The sequence below is a fragment of the Sylvia atricapilla genome, chromosome 6 (assembly GCF_009819655.1).
Source record: "Sylvia atricapilla isolate bSylAtr1 chromosome 6, bSylAtr1.pri, whole genome shotgun sequence".
Classification (NCBI taxonomy): domain Eukaryota; kingdom Metazoa; phylum Chordata; class Aves; order Passeriformes; family Sylviidae; genus Sylvia; species Sylvia atricapilla.
The window spans coordinates 29,684,764-29,703,345 of NC_089145.1; the positions used below are offsets into that span (position 1 = coordinate 29,684,764).

An 18,582-nucleotide genomic window follows, 5' to 3' on the forward strand; every position below is an offset into this window, starting at 1 on the left:
GCAGCATGCCCACTCATGGGTCATCACACTGGTGATGGTAACATGTCATTGCAAGTATCTGGATGTCCTTTTCTGCAAAATGGGTCATGACCATGTCAAGCTTTACTCAAGGATCTTGTCCTTGAAATATCAGAATAGGAACCGGAATTCTCTCGGGGTGGGTGTACAGCACAATTGAATTTAGCTTGGTGTTAGGGTGACACCAGAAATAAACCAAGCTCCCTGGCTCCACTATGGTAGAATTGTCCTCCATGGAAGATAAGCTGCAGCAGAGCTACAGAGACAGAAATGGGCTTGTTAGCAGAGTATGGAATGTGAGACCTGCAGGTGGCAAACTCACACAAATGTGCCAAGCTTTATCACTTTCCTATTGGATTTTTGCTCATTGCCAAGGACTGTTCTTCCATAGCTTGCCTAAAATAACCCTTATTCTGTCACCTGCATGAAAGTGACATTTTAATGACAAATTTAATACACTCTGCCCAAAATGTGATCAGCACAAACACTGATCTGATGGCGCCCACATGGCCCTGCAGACATCACTGACAGCAGCGGCTGAAGCAGAGAGCGTGCTGCTGCTCTGCCTCCAGCACAGAGCTGCTGAACAAACCTGAAACATGGCTCTTGCTCACCTCTTACACAGCTAGAAAAGGCTGGGATCTAGAAACCAGCTCTCCCAGTGGTGGCCATGTATTCTGGGAGAGCCTTCCTGCCTTCTCGTTCCCTGGGGATATAGTTTGGGTGGATAGTTTCCCTTCAGCTTCTGCTGAGCTTGGGCAGGGATGTGCTCCCAGCAGGTAAGTCTGGCAGAGCCTGAGTTCTGAAGGCTGAGGACACAGAGCCAGCCTGCCAGCTCCCTTTCAGTGCACTGATTTCATCCAAGCCCTCTGTGTGGCCTGTTGGGCAGCATGCTGTGGAACCTCACACACCTCAGTGCCTAAATTCCCAAAGCCCTGTCAGATACTGCAGCCCATGATAATCAGCCTTCTCTCAGATACATCCAAATACAGATAAAAACCCCATTATTTCCAAAGGGCATGCCCTAATTCTGCCAAACATGGAAACACTTGTAAGGGTCACTGCATATGAATTCTGGTTGGTGGTGCCTATCAGTCAGTGAGGAAGCAGTGAGCAGGTTTCACAAAATCCAAGAGAGACTACAAGGATAACAAGGAAGTTCACCTTCACCAAAACTGCTCACGTGTCCCTGCAAAGTCAGATAGTATTGAATAATATACAGACATACATAACTGGGATATTTATTCCTAAACGTGAGAATAGCAGTATCAAGCACCAGAAGTTTGAGCTCTGCAGTGTCTTTGAGTATCCAAACGATTTGACAGCAAATTCTGCTGCAGCATCAAGGCTCATGTGATTTTCCTGTAGCACTTTAAATGCTAAGGTATCTGTAGAGTAGGTGGTTTCATTTGTATTTGTATGCAATCTGCTGACAGGACCATGCTTAGTTGCTTAGTTTTGCAACTCTTTCTCATCTGATTCTGATCTGGGCTGAACTAAAAATGTCCCGTATCTGGTTCTTCAAACATAACCATTATTACCTACAGCTAGCTAACAATTTTATGGGCTGCAGCATTTAAACCAAACACTCTTCCTTCTTCTTTTAAAGTGAAAAATAAAGGCAGGCACATAAAGATGACAAATACAGTTGGAGAATATCAGACCAGTCAAAAATGTCAATGTTTTCTTTTCTGTTTTATGAAGCTGGCAAAACCACCTCAGGATATGATACTGTGATTATTTCGTGAGTACTCCAGGTAGGAAAATTGCTGTAGTAGCACTTTCCCCTCTTCCATGTTAATTACCACTCTCTCTGGGTTTATCTTCTGGAGAAAAGAGGGGCAAGGCACATCCCACAAGCCTGATGCACTCTAACAAAACCTGAATTCCCTTGCCTGTCATTATCACAGAATAAGCTGAGCTGGAAGGGATGTACAAGGATCACCAAATCCAACTTCTAGCTCCACACAGGACCATCCCCAAGAGTCACACCGTGTGCCTGAGAGCATTGTCCTAAACACTTCCTGAACTTGAACAGGCTTGGTGCTGTGACCATGCCCTCGGGAGCCTGTTCCAGTGCCCAATCACCCTCTGCATGATGAACTTTACTCCAACAGCTAACCTAAACCTCCTCTGAGACAACTTCAGGCCATTTCCTCAGGTCCTGTCCCTGGTTACCATAGACACAGCAGAAGGAAGACTGCCCAGAAGAAAGTAGAGTGAAGCATAGTCACCTCCAGGTGCCTAGCACACTCCGTCAGCTCTGAAAACGCAAGGGAGAGGTTGAGGTGGAAAAACTGTGCAAACACTCAGGTAGAGTCTCCCACAACAGCTGTCTGTTTAATTGGAAAGGCCTGAAGGGAAACAGTTACAATTCTGACATCTAAGGTCAAATTTTTGGCATTCCATGCACTACTCTGCACATAAATACTGACCTATATACGTAGTAGGCACAGTTGTACGTGCACATGGATAGACATTGAAATAACTCTATGTACATTCTGTTACTGCATTTTTATTCAGTTACAATATGTGCATAGCTATGTATAGCAATGAAAAAATACAATAAATCACATCCTTTCAGCAGCACATCACAGAGCCCCTCTGAAAGGCGGCTGCTGCACAGCTACATGTGAGACTCCGAATCAGCTTCCTTTTCAGTGAAATGGAAACAGCTCAGAATATTCAAAGGTATTGCTTTATTTTGAAGGTTTGCCCACTGAGAAAAAAACCTTTAAAGTACAGCTGCATATTTCACAACCAGATAGAGTACATAGACTTTATTTGTATAACATCAAACTATAGTATTTAACATAACATTAAAAAAAAAAAAATATGTAAATGTGCATTTAGATTTGTTTTTCAAGGAAAACCAAAAAACTGTGAAAGTTCATTGCAAACTATCCTCTAGCTGGAACAGTCAGCATAGAGCAAGTTCTTACATATAGACAAAGAAGTTATAAAGCATGGAAGGAAATACATATTAAAAAAAAAAGAAAATTATGTTTTGAAGGCCAGGAAGTAGAAGTATAACTCAAGTATTACAAAAAATAAAGGTAACGTTGACTATAGAAAGATTATTAACAATAGCAAAAAAGAAATAAATGTTGGATTTATAATGAAATTACATTGGCATAGTGATTAAATATATTCCTAGATATCAGTGAAAAAATAATCCTTTTTCCTCCAGTAGGACAATACTGAAAAAGAAGAAAAGGCAGGTAATGAGAATTATCCATATCACATTGATGTAAAAATAACAACTGAGTGGAACAAAACTCCAGGAATTTAGCACATTCAGCAGAAGTAGATAATCTCTATCAGGAAACCATCCTAATATACAGCATATGAATTTAGGTCTGATAGCTAGTATTTGTCACTTTTCTATGAACTTGAAGATGATGCAACATAACTGAGAACCAGCAAACTTAGCAAACCCTTAAAGAAGAGGGGAAAAAAAAAAGTAAATTAGTGAGTTGATGTGTGTAACCTGATAGTACCATGCAGGGCTTTTAGAAGAAATTTTGAAATGAGAAATAACACAACATGGACACAGGACTCAAAGGAATAATAAGTAAATTTGCTGATAATACTACATTGTGAGGAGCTGTTGACTCCCTTAGAGACAAGAAGAACCTGCAGAGAAACCTTGAAAAATTAGGGGACTGGGAAATTACCAAGTTTAACAACAGACAGTGCTGAATTCTGCACCCAGGATGGGGCAACCATTGGGTAAGGACAGACTGGGGAACGAGAGGCTGGAGAGCAGCACTGCAGAGAGGGACCTGGTGGTCCTGATCAGTGGCAAAATGAACATGAGCCAGCAGTGCCCTGGCAGCCAGGAGTGCCAACCTTGCCCTGGGGGGCACTGGGCACAGCATCACCAGCTGGGCAAGGGAGGGGATTGTCCTACTCTGCTCTGCACTGAGGTGGCCTCACCTTGAGTGTTGGGGGCAGTTTTGGGAGCCACAGTGTAAGAAGTACACAAAGCTGTAAGAGAGTGTCCAAAGGAAGGCTACAAAGATTGTGAAGCATCTTAAGGGGAATATGCATGAGGAGCAGCTGAGGTCACTTGGTCTATTTGGCTGGAGAAGAGGAGACTGAGGGGGGGCCTCATTGCAACATTCTCATGAGGAGAAGAGGAGGGGCAGGAACCAATCTCCTCCCTCTGGTGACCAGTGACAGGATGGAATGGCTGAAGTTTTGTCAGAAAAGGTTTAGGTCAGATATTATAACAAAATTCTTCGTCCAGAGGGTGGTTGGGCATGGGAAGAGGCTCCCCAGGGAAGCAGTCAGAGCACCAGCCTGACAGAGTTCAAGAAGCATTTGGGCAACACTCTCAGGCATAGGGTGTGATCCTTGGGATGTCCTGTGCAGGGCCAGGAGCTGGACTCTGTGATCCTTAAGAGTTCCTTCCAACTCAGGATATTCTATGATTCCATAAACTAAAGTCTTGGAAAATGGGGTAAAAAACCCCACGGATGTCATGCCAGATATACATGCACTTGTACATGCAGATATACTTCTTTGACTTCTTTTTAGAAGTCTGCTATAAATTTGAACTCATCTCTTTGGATCTCTGTAAAGCTTTAAACACTGCAAAATGGGAACTGGTAATGAAGAAAACAAGGATAAGCACAGAAACTGTAAGACAAAGGGGGAAAGAGTCAGTTATTGGAAAGAAGACACTTCCTGGGTGTACCTGAGATATTAGTATCTCACTTAGATTGACCAGTAAGGTGATGTAGTCAAGACAGTGGCAGATCCATTTGTACAGTGCACCACCACATACACCTGGTAAAACCACGGATACCTGGTGTTGCTATATATGACAGGAGCAAGGTTTAATTTGGGAGACTGTGTACTGTACAGGTCACTTATGAACCCAGACTGCAAGAGATAGGCTGAATGCTGATGAGGAGACTGAAGTGATCATCTGAGATGGCACTAGAAAAATGTTAGCTCAGTGAATCTGGCAAAAATGAAGTGTGTAAGTGAATGGGGAGAGAGGAAATGAGAGAATGAAGCAGGAAGAAAAAGAAGAACTTCTCAAACTGACAACACTGGCAGAAGAACAGATTTGCAGCCATGAAGACATTTTGGCTGGAAATTTTCAAGTTCATAACTATCAATAAAGTGAGACTCTGGAAGAGCCTTCAACTCAAAGAGGCAAAGCTAAAAAGTTAATCTTTGTTTTTAGGATTCAGGTTAAAATATTTATGAAAGGGATATGAAACAGTGCCTGGAGAGCACTTCATGACCTATTAAGTCTCTTCAAGTCCTGTGGGCTTCCTGACAGCATCAAAGCCCTGCCAACCCATGTTTTATGCTGACAGAGTTGGAACGATGCATACATACTAACAATGTCCTTTGATGGCTGACATGCAGCTAAGGATCTTTATGGTGAATAAACCAAGAAAAATTTGCTGGTTTTCAAATACAGAATCTGTAATTTAAAGTCTTCTCATCTATATCTTCTGCTGAGCATCTGCTCCTCTCCGTAAGATTCCTAAGAGCCACCTGAGGATGTGGAGAACACATGGGATCTTCCAGAATAATTCAGAAGCACGCAGCACAGGCAGAATAGGAATTTGTAAAACTCACATATATTCAAGTTGTATGCCTTGTTTCAATTCTAAATCACTCCTGGCTGAAAATTGGGGAGAGTACAGATAGATGTATTATCTGAACCTGGATCTGAATTCAGAATTTAGTAACAAGCTGAAACACAGATCTCTTTCCACAATCCTACTTTATAAAACTTAAGACCGTGAACCTAAATTTTCAGCCTAATGTAAAAGATTTCCTTGGTTCCTTTTTCACTTCAGGAAAAGAAAGGAAAATGGAACTCCAACTATGTTCCTGATGTATGTAAAGGAATTTATTGCACTGTTTCCTAGCCAGACAAGTGAAAGACACTCCTTTAGTTATAAACACAATTTAATCATGGAATCAAAAATGAATCCAAACTCCACCAATTTATTTTTCCTATTAACACTTCAATGCAGTTAAAGTTGCAACAAAAGTAATGCACATTTTGAGATGAGTAAACAGCAACAGTAAGTAATAGGTGAAAGAAATTCGCAGGCATTTTGGTTACAAAAATTATTTTTTTAAATAGCAAAATTAATAGAAAACAGACATAGAAAAATGATGAAACAGTACTGAGTCTTTCTATGACACTTCCGAATGAGCTACCCATGAGCTTCTGGAATGGAATGTAAAATCCATCTGCAGTTATTTTTATGCTGCTGTCCCTGTAAAGTGCAAATGATAGAGATACATGAGGGAAATAAAAATGAAAGCAATTTCAAGTTTTGCCAAATCTAACCTCTATAAAATCGTAAAATCTTAGTTTCCTTTCTTTTCTTTCTAGCATCACATTTCCCTGTCAAGGGGTTTGTAATAAATATTTATTATTTGACATCAATGTAGAATAAATACTAAATGACTGAAAAATCATTTCTGCCATGAGACACACTAAGAACACAAAGGTACTATGTCAGAGGAAATACATCACCTTGATGAAAAGTGAATACAAATTGGACAGATGCCATTAGATTAGATAAAGGAAGATAAATGTGAGACAAAGCGAGCAGTTGATAAACAAAAGGCTTTGAGAGAATTGATGATGACTGCAGAGATACTGCACATTAATATTTGCTTTAGTTAGAGAAAGCATTTTTATTAATACATTATATTGTTTATAAGCTTTATGGAAGAGATGAATCACAGAATTGATTATAGAAGCCCAGCAGAAAATAGTAATTGTTGGGACACTTCCATTCAATAGCCAGGAAAGCGATGAATTGGAAAATACATTGGATGAACTTTCCAAAGGATTCTGACAACCAGAAATCAAGCCAGTGTCCTCCCAAAAAAAAAAAGAAAAGATGATGAAGGGGACAGAGTCTTATATCAAATTAGTTATCAAAATGCCAGGATGATAAACTACCAAACGGTGAAATAATAAGATGATTTTGACTGAGCTATCAGCTCTCACATGATAGAAAAACTATGATTTTATAATGGAAAACTAATTCTTTTAACAAAACGAATTGACTAAGATATTTCAATGAAATACTTGTGAAAATCAGCTGTATTAACATTTAATACATAATTTTCATTTAGACTGGAAACACAACCACTTTTGTCTCTATATTTTTATGGAAACTATTACAAGAAATTGTTTTTTAGCAATGACTGAGGAACATAAATAAAACTATTTGAAGCCTCCTTTAAAGTATGTCAGTTTCTTATCAATGAACAGATTCTTCTCTTTTTATTTTATTCTATGTCAAGCTTTTTCTTACACTACCTTTTCTCCTAGAATCATATTATTGTCTACTGTACTGACAAAATGCATACATGTGCACTGGGGACTGAATGAAAAGCAAATCTACATTCAGAGTCAATAAATATTTTGGAATTCAGGTCTACTGACTGAATACCAGAGATCTGTGGCAGAAGTCTGGCTCTCATTACACTTGTGGCCTTTACTGAAACAATGCTGGCTTGCTGGGACATTTTGTTAATTCATGTTGCTGTCCTATTGCAGGGAACAAGCTTTGCTAACAGCTGGTGCATTTCAGGAGAACTCTTCAGGAACACCACATTCACTTCAAAGAGGATGAGAACTGAGAAGGAAGCCTACACCATTGACAGGGTCACTCAACACGAAGAGTACTATCACTCAAGGTTTGATTAGACTCTTGTACTAATAAAATCAGTGCTAAGCTAAGCATATCTTTCCCATAATTGTGCCAAATTGACTGGGTGGACAATCTTCACGCCAGAATTTCCCTTCTTATTGTAGATCAGAAGGGTTGTTTTTTCAGCTGCAATAGAGCCCAGGAAAAAGCCAGTAAGGAAAACAACAAAGTTGATTTTGCATCAGATATCCCAGAAGACTTCATAACTGTTTTTTCTGCCCTCCCTTCTGCTGTTTTTTAGGCCCAGTGTGCCGGAATTTGATATATTCTAGAAATGAAAGCAGCAGTCCTTATTCTGCAGATCGTTTACTTTTGAGCAGGAGTTGCAACTCAGTTCTCAGGGCCAGCTCTGTTTCTCAGTCCCACAACTCACATGGCCTCCAGCCCAAAGGAAAGGTACCCAAAGAGTTCCCTAAAAGGCACCAACGCTGTAGTGGCATTAAGGCTTCACAGAGTTGTTCCTCACTCCCTCTTCATATTGAAACATCCTTTAGGCTTTTTACAGTGTAAGAGAAAAAAATGGTTGTGCTTCCTGCCAAGCCTGACCAAACACCAATGCTCACTGGACCTTGGAGCTCTCTGAGGCTTAGTCCCATCATGGGTTCTGATTCGACTTGTGAGATGACTGCCCCTTGTAGCAGAAACAGAGTGACCCTAATGCCTTTCCAGTGTTATGGCAGGAAAAAAGTAGTTTAGGTCTCCTGCAATCACTTACTAAGCTCACAAGATATACCTATAAACCATAAACTGATCTCTGATGGAAAATGATTCTTTGGATAACAACATTTTGAGTTTATATGGTACTTAATCTATAGATTTTGAAAAGGCCTTAGAAGGGTGGGGAAAAATAACCCCATTATGCACTTGGGTAAATTGAAGCTCAGAAGTTAAATACAGTCCTAAAGATTCTACAGCTGATATCAGTACCAAAATCTGAATAACATTATTAAATCCTATTGCCGTCATAAGCAAATCACTGTAGAGTTTGACTTTATCAGGACCTTGTGTTTTCTTACGGAAACAGTTATCCTCTGCTTTGTATCTTCCTCCAAACCCCACAGCAAGCAAAAAGCTCTCTATGCACAAACTTTTTTCCCTTTCAAGTAGAAGAAAGCTCAGCCACTCCAGCTGTACTGTTACACCTCATACACCCATCAGTAAGAAAGGCTACAGGCTGGGCAGGCTGTGCAATCATTGGGAATAAGGAGATAAACCAGTAGGCTGAGGAAAAAGAGATATATGCAGTCATTCTTCAGTCTTCCCAAACATTTAGACTCCACACATGTATTCTTCCTGTTTAAAAGAACGAACGAACGAACGAACGAAAGAAAGAAAGAAAGAAAAAGCCAACGTGGATTGAAACAGGACATGCTTAAGATGTCCTGAGCACTAGAGAGGGAACTATGAGAAGTAGGGATACAAACATGCCCCAGTAACGGGAGTAGATGTGGAGTCCCTACTGCTTTCATACATAAATAATAAAAAAAATTAAAACCAATCATCATTTGGATTAAAATTATTTCTTAGGAAACTATAATTTAACTTGTGCCATACATAGCACCTGAGAGATGTGGTTCTCTGAAGTCCAGCTGTTTGAAAAAGCTTTCATCAAGGCCAGGTTAATGGGCCACAACTCAATAAAGTTCTTTATAGAGCAGTTTAAATGGATTGTATCTCCTCTTTCCCCATAAGAAAATCCCACCCAGAGGAAACTGTTCAGAAACAAGTTTCCTTTCTAGTACTTTATGGAAAAGCAACAATGGCAGCTAGAGACAGTTTATGAGAGGCATTCCATAAATCCAAACCAATTAGTGCAGAAATGTAGGCAAGCAGAGTTTCTGTAACATCCTAAAAATGTCCATTAACACACATCTGGAAAAAACAGCAGAGTGAATGGATGCAAAAGGCAACTGACCATCCTGCTGTGGTCTCAATCCCTCAAAATGCAGCAGCATGTCTGTTTATTTTATTTTAGTGCAATGCATACAAATTTCATATATTAAAAGCATTGCTAAGAGTGCAAAGCCAAGAATTCCCTATTTATCATCTTAAGAAAAAGTGAGGGACGAAGAAATGCAGATGCACTTAAGACATTTTTACAGGAAAAAAAGCAAGAATGGGTGCTGATTTGAGTAAGAAAATTAATGATGAGAAAGTCTTCAAAAGCTCAAGGGAAAGCATGAAATGGATTCAGCATGGGAGAAAGAATTCAAAGAAATCTCTATCCTGAAATATCAGCATGACACTTATATTAACAAATGTAAATTAATATCAAAGAGATCAAACTTTCTCAGCCAAATTCCAATAGATTACCTTTAATTATAAGAGTCAGTGCTAGTGCTAGTGTGAAGCAGAGCTTTTGAAATATTTAAAACAAATCTCTAGAAATCATGAAGCTATGTAAGAATAGCAAAATTTCAGGTAAATCACTTCTTGTCATTTTATTTCATCCTAGCAATAACTTCTAGGATATGATCATATATTATTTTGTGAAAGTCTAGGCAGACCACTTCACTTTTCTCTCTGTGCTCCACTCTCAGAAGTGGATAATTAATAAAAATTAATTCTACATCTCTCTATTTCTTCTGTGAAACTACTTAGGCTGCTTACAAACCTCAGTTCTAACTTACATTTATGTTAAGCATATGTTCCTAATTCAACTACTAATAGTTTTATTATTTATGCAAGATATTCATCTTAAGGAAGTACCAGGAATACTGGGACATCATGATTTTGCCCATGATAACACAGAAATATGTGATAACTTGAAAAAAAAAGTGAGGATTACTTATCCAGTGTGAAGGCTAGAAGTGCAAGTGAGATAGAAGCATTTTACAGCACTTTTTACATGTCTTTTCTGAATCAGCATTTCCTCTCAGGCAGACCTGGCTTGGTGATGTTCTGGCTGTACACTCTGTTATCCCGAGTACATACTAGTAGTCAGTGACTGTGCTTGCACATTGTGCAGCCACAAATTCTTCCCCAAGCAGAGGTTAATTGAGTTGCTTAGGTGGCAGAGAGGTGGACAGATGGTTGAGAAGCTGACCTAAGGAGACATCATGCAAAGAAGCTGAAGTGCTGAGATTCTGCTTTGCAACACCAGACACAACAGGACATTCAGGAGGCAGTACTAGTGTCTGAGCTCCAAACTCTCAATGTCTTAATGATGGCAGTGGATACTCTCAATGACTGTGGACAAAACAGAACTTTTTACAACAGAAAAAAAAGCTCTCAGAGCAGTTTGTTAGTGCAGTTCTTCCTATAGTAATGAAAAACAGTCACAGGCAATGACTCCAATAAAAATAAACCATCATTGCATGCACATGTGGCTGGGCTTGCTCCCATAGGAGACATTCAATACTTGCAAAGGAAAGAAATTGAAGGAAAACAAACAAAAGAAGAAGATAGAAATGAAAATCAAGTATCTCTTAAGAATAGAGGAGAAACGTAGAGGACAAGTCCAGGAAATAGGACACTGCAAATCTCAAGCCTGCTATACCTGGCTGGCTTCAGGAGTTCCTCTTGGATATATAGAGCACTTACGCACAGTGTCAGGAACTGGGAATCAGGATTAATGAGTAATCTTCCTAACTTTGCCACGGCTTTTTGAGCAATTATGTGAAAATTGTATATTGACATAAGACATCTGTAGCAACTTTACTGTGTTAATTTTCTGCCAGGTAGGCACAGCTCCAGAGTTACCTTACTTTCCTGTTCCCAGGGGCTAAAATCCAGAAGGATCAATAAGCAACAGCTCTGCTATCTGTTTTCAGTGGGGTCAATTCCTCCCCCTCTCATAAAACCAGAACAAAGACATGTGTTTTGGCTGAGCCTATCCAGGCAGTTGCTAGCAACAGATGACCAGTCTGCAAATTGTTTCAGTTTTTGTGGTGTGCCAAACATTGGATGTCAAGTGAGAGAGGTCAGCATGAAATATGTAGTGCCATTTAGGCATGGTTTTAGCACCAGGCATCATAATGAGGAGCTCTGAGTATCCTTGGACTGAGTAGCATAACTTCAGTGGAAGAAAATCATCAAAACCTCAAATGAGTATCAAAGACAAACATAGACAACAAAACAAAAACTTTCCAAGGTGAACTGTCTTGATGTGCTCCAGAGCAATAACTGTCCTGAATGCAATAGGCCAAATCTAACAAAATGCTGCTTTTCCTTAGCTGTCCTTTCCCAGACTGCCAGCACATTCCTGAGCCCTTATACCCAGAGATCCTTTTCGTGCCTGATGTACATAACTTAACAATAACTTCAGTGGCAGAGAACTGCACTACCCAGGCAAACAGCAAGTTTGAATTGGAAAAGAAAATGAAATCCCACATGTGTATTCAAATGGTGTCCGAACTGCAGCAGCATGGCCAGGGAACTGCACAAAAACAGGCTGCCTCCAGTTCACTTCACTGAAGTCAGACTTCTGGTGGAAGTTCCCTAGGGTGAATACAGGGAGGGCATGCATCGCAGTCAGCTCCCTTCAGCTCATGAAACACCAGATCCTATGAAATTCCTTTCCCCAGAAGCATTTTCTGTCTCCCTGCCACATGCCTTATTCCCTAGTTTGTAAAATGGATTTTGTCACCTTTTCTGGTTCTGAGTTTTTTTGTTTAGGGCAAATTTTGGGAGGAAACTTCTGAATAGGATCTTTCTAGAAAGCAAATTTAAGCGGTTACTCTCTTAACTGGTTTGGGAAAAGATTTCTTTGGAGAAAAGTGGAAAAAACTGTTTACTTAACAAGCAAAGTGTTCACAAGCACAAAACAATAAAACTTCTCACAGTTTTGAAGAGATGGCAAATTCACAAAGTCCTTTCGTGGGGGGATAGCTTGGCTCACTCAGCCTTTTATCAGTCCCTCCGGAGCTGGAATGCAGCGTCCTGGCATCTAGTGGGCTATAGATGTGAGCTCTTGGTGCTTTTCTGGGTTTTTAGTCTAGAGCAGGTTTAAACAGTTCTAAGAAAAAGAAAAACTACAGTCCAGGGAGCTTCTCTGCCTCAGCTAGCTAAAAAACTCACTAAAAAGCAAAGGAGAGCTCTCTCTTGCTGTCCACACTACAGACAACACTGTCTGTGTGAAGGATGCAGGGGAGTGAGTGACGTACAAACTCTGTGCTTCTTCTTCCCCCTTCCCTCTCAGAACCAGTCTTAAAGGTGTAGAATTTAATATCCAGCATAAACAGAACAGACAGCTGGGGATACAAGCATCATAAAGTTACTCCAGGACATGAGTGTCTCCTCATTTTCCCAGTGGAGAGTCCTCTATAGGCCTGGAAACTTCTCAAGAATTTGGCCATGATGATATCCTATGCTATAATACTTTTGAGGCTGAAAGCCCTGATAATTGTCCAATGTGAAGGGTAATTCAGAGGAAGATGCTTGTAGCTTTTAATAAGCAGGAAAGCAGCCAGCCAGCAAGAGTGTCCTGCTTACCACAATAAAATAGTGCCAAGAAAAGGGATCTGAGGGTGGTGCTGTGGCTGGATAAAGTAGTTGGGCAATATAAACACAGCCTCCTATGGGAATTCTCTTATGTGGAAACTCGTGGTCACTCATGAGATTTACACTAGTACCCCAGTAGTGAGAACAGAAAATAGTTTATGTTGGTTTTCAGAGCCTTGTGTATGGTTCCATTTCACTCTAGTTCTGCAGTAACTAAGTAAAAATAAGAAAAAAGCTGAAGGATACAATACTTATTTATGACACATACTGGAACATTGCTTTATCCCAGAGATCTTGTATCCCAAATTGTGAAGGACTCCTAAGAGAGTACCAGTACAATAGCACCAGAGCAGCTCTTGTCAGAATACATGGCTGCTTCCACTCAGCCTGCCAGACATGACTGGAAGAGATGGGACCAGTGGAGAGCACAGCTCAGAAGCCCAGGAGATGCACACTTTCTCCTCCAGAGAGCCATGTGTTCAGCCAGAGATGCCACTGCCTCCTCTGCCCATGCCACTGCGTGGAGCAGATCAGCTCAATGTAATTCAGCAGCATAACATGAGGCATATACATTCTTAAGTACATAATTAGCATGTGCATTGCCATCATGATTACTTCTATTATTCTTTGAATATCTATAATAATTTTAGCAACACACTTACCTTCTACAGATAAAAAAGTATCTGCTGAAAATTCAACTTCAATGCCTGTTTCTAATGTGTCTCAAATCTTTATTCAAATAATACTCATTCCTTCTTTAACTTTCTCTTTGTTTTCTAAATGATGAAAACCACCACCATTATTATTTATAAATTGAAAGAAATTTAACCCATTATAAAAAAAGATCAGAAGTGGGCTCTTCCTGGTCTCCACTCAAAGGTTTTGAACATCAGTAAAAACAAGTGTATGCCTTGATGTAAAATCCCAGAACTGGGCCAAAAAGCTTGGGATTCAACCAAGTTGAAGTCCTAGATCATAGCATTAATATTTTTCACCCACACTGATGGCTGCAAAATGCCTTCAGCATGAAACAAACAAAATCCCTTTCCAACTCCTTTTGTGTGTTCACTTTGTTCTGTTCCTAAAAGCAAAGTCCCAGCAGACCAGCTAATACAACACTGCCAATTTCACATGTGAGACACAGCAATATTATCTTACGTAAAGCTTCAGCAGAGTGTATTTTAGAGTCCACTGGGCATCACACACAAGGACAAGAAAAAACATCATGCTAACAGACCTGTGAGCTAATATATACAGATGCAATATGTGTGGTTTTGGAGTACTGTCATGCTCTACTGATGTTAAGAAAAAGGTGACAGAGTTAATTTAAAATTAATTTCAGTCTTTCTACAAGAGTCAGGTTTTCTCTAGCAAGAATATTACTGGGAGAGATTTTACCAATGAATTGGAAGCCAAAGGCCTTATAATCATAATCCATATTGCTGAATGTACAACCACTGAATAACAAAATTCTAGAAAAACTTTTCTCTAACAAACATGAAGGCTAGTTCGAGAAGGCTGTTCTAGAAGGCTTCATTTACATTTCAATAGGGCAGTGAATACACAAGAAGTTCAGGCAAAGGCAAACATTCTTGTTCCAGTGCATGGCGCAGATACACTAAGGTCTGGTCAGCCCTTTAAGACCTAAAATATTGCTTTATAACCCATCAACTCTGAAATTTTTGATGACAATGTGCCACAAACAATGATTAGGAGGCTAATAAATCTTTTTATGTTTGGAGACGAAACAAAAACAAATATCATGTGTAATGATCATTCTTTTCACAGAATTACTGGCAGCAGCATTTATAGCTCTTAGATATTCTCTTGCATGGGTATTATACTTAAGAAATTCAGACTTTAGGGATCCTAACTACATGTGAACTTAGTAAAGTTAATTATGTTCAAAGGACAAAAATGTAGCCATTACAAAGAAAATGAAAAACTGTAGAGAAAAAACCCCTTCTCAATCTCTTCTTTCCTGCACTGGCACCCAAACAGCAACCTTTGGTACAGGTCTTACATGTCTACATGTTGTTTACCTTTATTTTATATATATAATACCAATTAAGTATATCTGGTACTACCTTAGCAAGATTAGTAAGAAACTCATTGCTATTTTTGTACTTATTTACACTTATATTTTCTTTTCACCTTGCTCAGTTATTTCAAATGAGATGGCCATTATGGGATCACAAGAGAGAAGCAAGACAAAAACTTATGAAAAAAGGAGAAGAAAGTAGTTTCCTTTTGTTTTTTATATGAAATGTATCACATGCAACTGTAAATATCAACACAAGAGAGGATTAGGTGATTTTTTTTTTCTGTAGTTTGAGACGACTATGGGTACAGAGATTTATATTACTGTTAGATAGATAAATAAAGACCGATGCTAAAAGAAACAACTTCAGTGACGTACAGTGAAGAACAAACATATCACTTGGACCAGAACCATCAATGTGCTGAAAAAAAGGCAGTGCTGGCTCAGACATGATAAGGTTTTACTGGCTCAGACTGCAAACCAAACCTTTTTTGGCCACTGTCAGCTCTGCTGCACAAGGCCAGCTCAAGTGTCCTGAAGTCCGTAACTTTCACTTCAATGCCATGCAGTATTTAAGCACCCTGAAATGCAGAAGATATCTGCACAGACAAAGGGCAGAAAAAAAATCAGACTGATTGTTTCCTTAGGACTAGTGCAAGAACTTCTGCCAGAGATTCTGGACTCTTGTGTAGGAAATAACTGATAAAGAGAGACCATGAACCATCACTGTTACGCAAATGTGAAAGGGCCTTGCAAACCCAAGATAAGTCTAATGAACTCTTTCCAGCAAAGAACTTCAGTAGTGACTCACACACCACTCTGCAAGCTAAGTTACTCACTTTTTTTGATGAGACAGGGATTTATTGACAAGTGACCTCAGTCATTTCCAAGTTGGTGTTGCTCCACTATGAATACTCAAGGAAGAAGTAATTCATTAACTGAGCTGTACTTTACAGTACTTCTTACCAGTATTTGAAAAGTTGAAGCTATCCATCAATCACAAGCCTGTCTGAAACACTGATCTACAACATGGATTGAGGAATTTATGGCTTTCTGTTAATAGGAAGCTTTCTGTTAATATAAAGGACATATCTATCCCTAATCCAAGTACCTGTGAGAGTTGGAAGCAGGATGGCTCAGGTAGCTATTTATAATGCTTTCTACCTTTTAGTCCCAAGTATCTTCCAGTGCTTCCATCATGCGGGTAGAATACACTACCACCTCTCGCACACATCCTTTCCCTTCCTGATTGAGTAGATGTCCCAAAATCCCATGGTATTTTTCCAACAGTTACAACAATCAGCCCATGGGAAGGTAATATTCTGAAAACTGTATATTCTTGATGCATTATGATGGGTAGATATGATAAAGTTAGCCATACAGCTCCCATTAAATCTTCAACAGTGGAGATTATCAAACCCCCCTGTATTTTAAAGTGCAGTTCATCTCAGTCAGTGATATGCCAAAATGAGTTTTATTCCTTAAAGTGGGTCAGTAGTCTGCATTCAGTTCCTAGTGGTTAAGAAGGTTTTGCTCTTTTTCAGCCTCTTTTTACAACACAGCTAAAGGCAAGGGAAATACAGAGATCAAAGATTAAAAAGTCTACATAGAGCAAACTCCTCTAGATGAATTGGTCCTACCCAGGGTGGATATACTGATAAAATGGAACTGAAAAACCCCACATTGTTCTCTCTACAGTAGATTTTTAAAAATCACTCACTGGCTGCCATTCTCCTGTGTTGTCAATCTAGAACAGTTCAATGACTTTAGATCCATAAAACAAGCAAAAAATTCAAGTTCAGAGTACAATGTCCTAGATATACAAACTCCTGACATGATTCTCCCGTAGTATGTTTAGAGAATCATAGAGGTTGCAATGCCTGAACATGGGGATCATGTCTGATCCCTACCTTTTCATACAAGATGCCAAGCATTTTGCCCACTGAAGTCAATATGTCAAAGTTTGTCTGGTTTTAAAACTTTACCTGAAGTCTATGTTTTTTTAACAGTGACAGGTCAGAGTTGTTACTATGTCAATAAATATAGTCTGTCTAGCACAGACCTTGGCTGGGAACAAAGTAGATAGAGAAGAAAGCAGAAAGAAGTTTGAATGACCATTTTCAGGCCATATACATTATTCCAGAGATGCCTTAGTGCCTTTCCACAAGGGTACAAACACTTTTCATTTGAAAACACCTTGCCTGATCTATTCTAGGGTAGCCCACACCCTTTTCACGGTTACATTACAGTGTTGAATTAGTCTTTCTGTGAGAAACAAAACCACTCCAATATTAACTTCACTTTGAACTTGTCTGCTCCTTAAGTAAAACAGAAACTCATTTATAAAGCCAAATATTATTTTGCAAATGATTTCTATTAGCAATCTTATATTCCACTATATTTTCATTACTTGAGGTTTTCCAATTCACTCACAATGATTTTCTGATATTTTTCACTATTAAGAATGTCTTTAAGTATACTATATTCCAAGACAGATGCAGCAGAACTGTTCTGAATAACTAACACTTAAAGTTGAGCTAGGCATTGCTTCCCTCTGTTTATAAATTTAAAAAGAAAAAAAAGAAAAGAAATTAAAAAAAAAAAAAAAAAAGGAAAAGGAGAATCTGGTAGAAGACAGGAAGCAAGGGGATTTGCCACGTCATTCCAAGGATAAACAACTTTGGTCATTGCCACTCTTTAGGAGTGATGACATTTCAGTTATTGATGAGAGAGTCTGCCCTAGGTTAATTCCCCTCTGTTTTGAGGAAAGAACTCACACAGCAGTCAAATGAAAGTCAGAAAAGTGATTCTGTGTAAACAGGATGGGAGTTTGCATTCAGTCCCTCTGTGCAAAGGCACTTAAGCTTAGAAACAGAACATTCTTTAGATAATTCAGACCAGAGCCTAAAAGTCCTAGCTGGTTCTTTCTCTCTCCCATTTTTAAGCTGTTTTACTTAACTGTACGTACAGTGTTTGTAAAGGGTGTTGGATTAATAGCATCACAGACAGAAGTTCTCTTTTGTATTCAGAACAGATTTTGCTACAATAATCTTAGCTCCTATCCTGACCTTTAAGTGGTTCCCAATAAAGAACAGGAGGTATAGCCCAAATTGCTAAAAATTTCTATGTGATTAACATGAAGGTGCACAATTATCAACTAGATCAAGGCAAAAGGCCATTTCCACAGTTACAGAACTGAGGCAGTATATAACAATTAAAATAACAGCATCTCTGTGACTGAGTAGTAATCAAGGTAATGATTCTATTTTCTATGGTGTGTTTAAAAGAGAGAAAAAAAGGTATTGATAATCCTAGAAATGCTGCATTAACCACTACTGAAGATAAGAGGCCAGACAAGCATTTTAATAA

At 39.2% G+C, this 18,582-nt stretch overlaps 1 protein-coding gene across 3 annotated transcripts in view; it reads right to left on the reverse strand.

The window, feature by feature from the left end:
* Positions 1-18,582, reverse strand: part of RAD51B (RAD51 paralog B) — a 365,975-nt gene that overhangs the window by 128,884 nt on the left and 218,509 nt on the right. Inside the window, exon 9 of one of the 3 annotated variants that reach the window (XM_066321377.1) lies at positions 6,194-6,889. The exons of the other annotated variants lie outside the window; for them this stretch is intronic. Within the exon in view, the coding sequence (XP_066177474.1) occupies positions 6,575-6,889 (315 nt within the window). The 3' untranslated portion in view covers positions 6,194-6,574. Of the gene's footprint in view, positions 1-6,193; positions 6,890-18,582 lie in introns of those variants that run through there. 3 annotated transcript variants of the gene reach the window in all.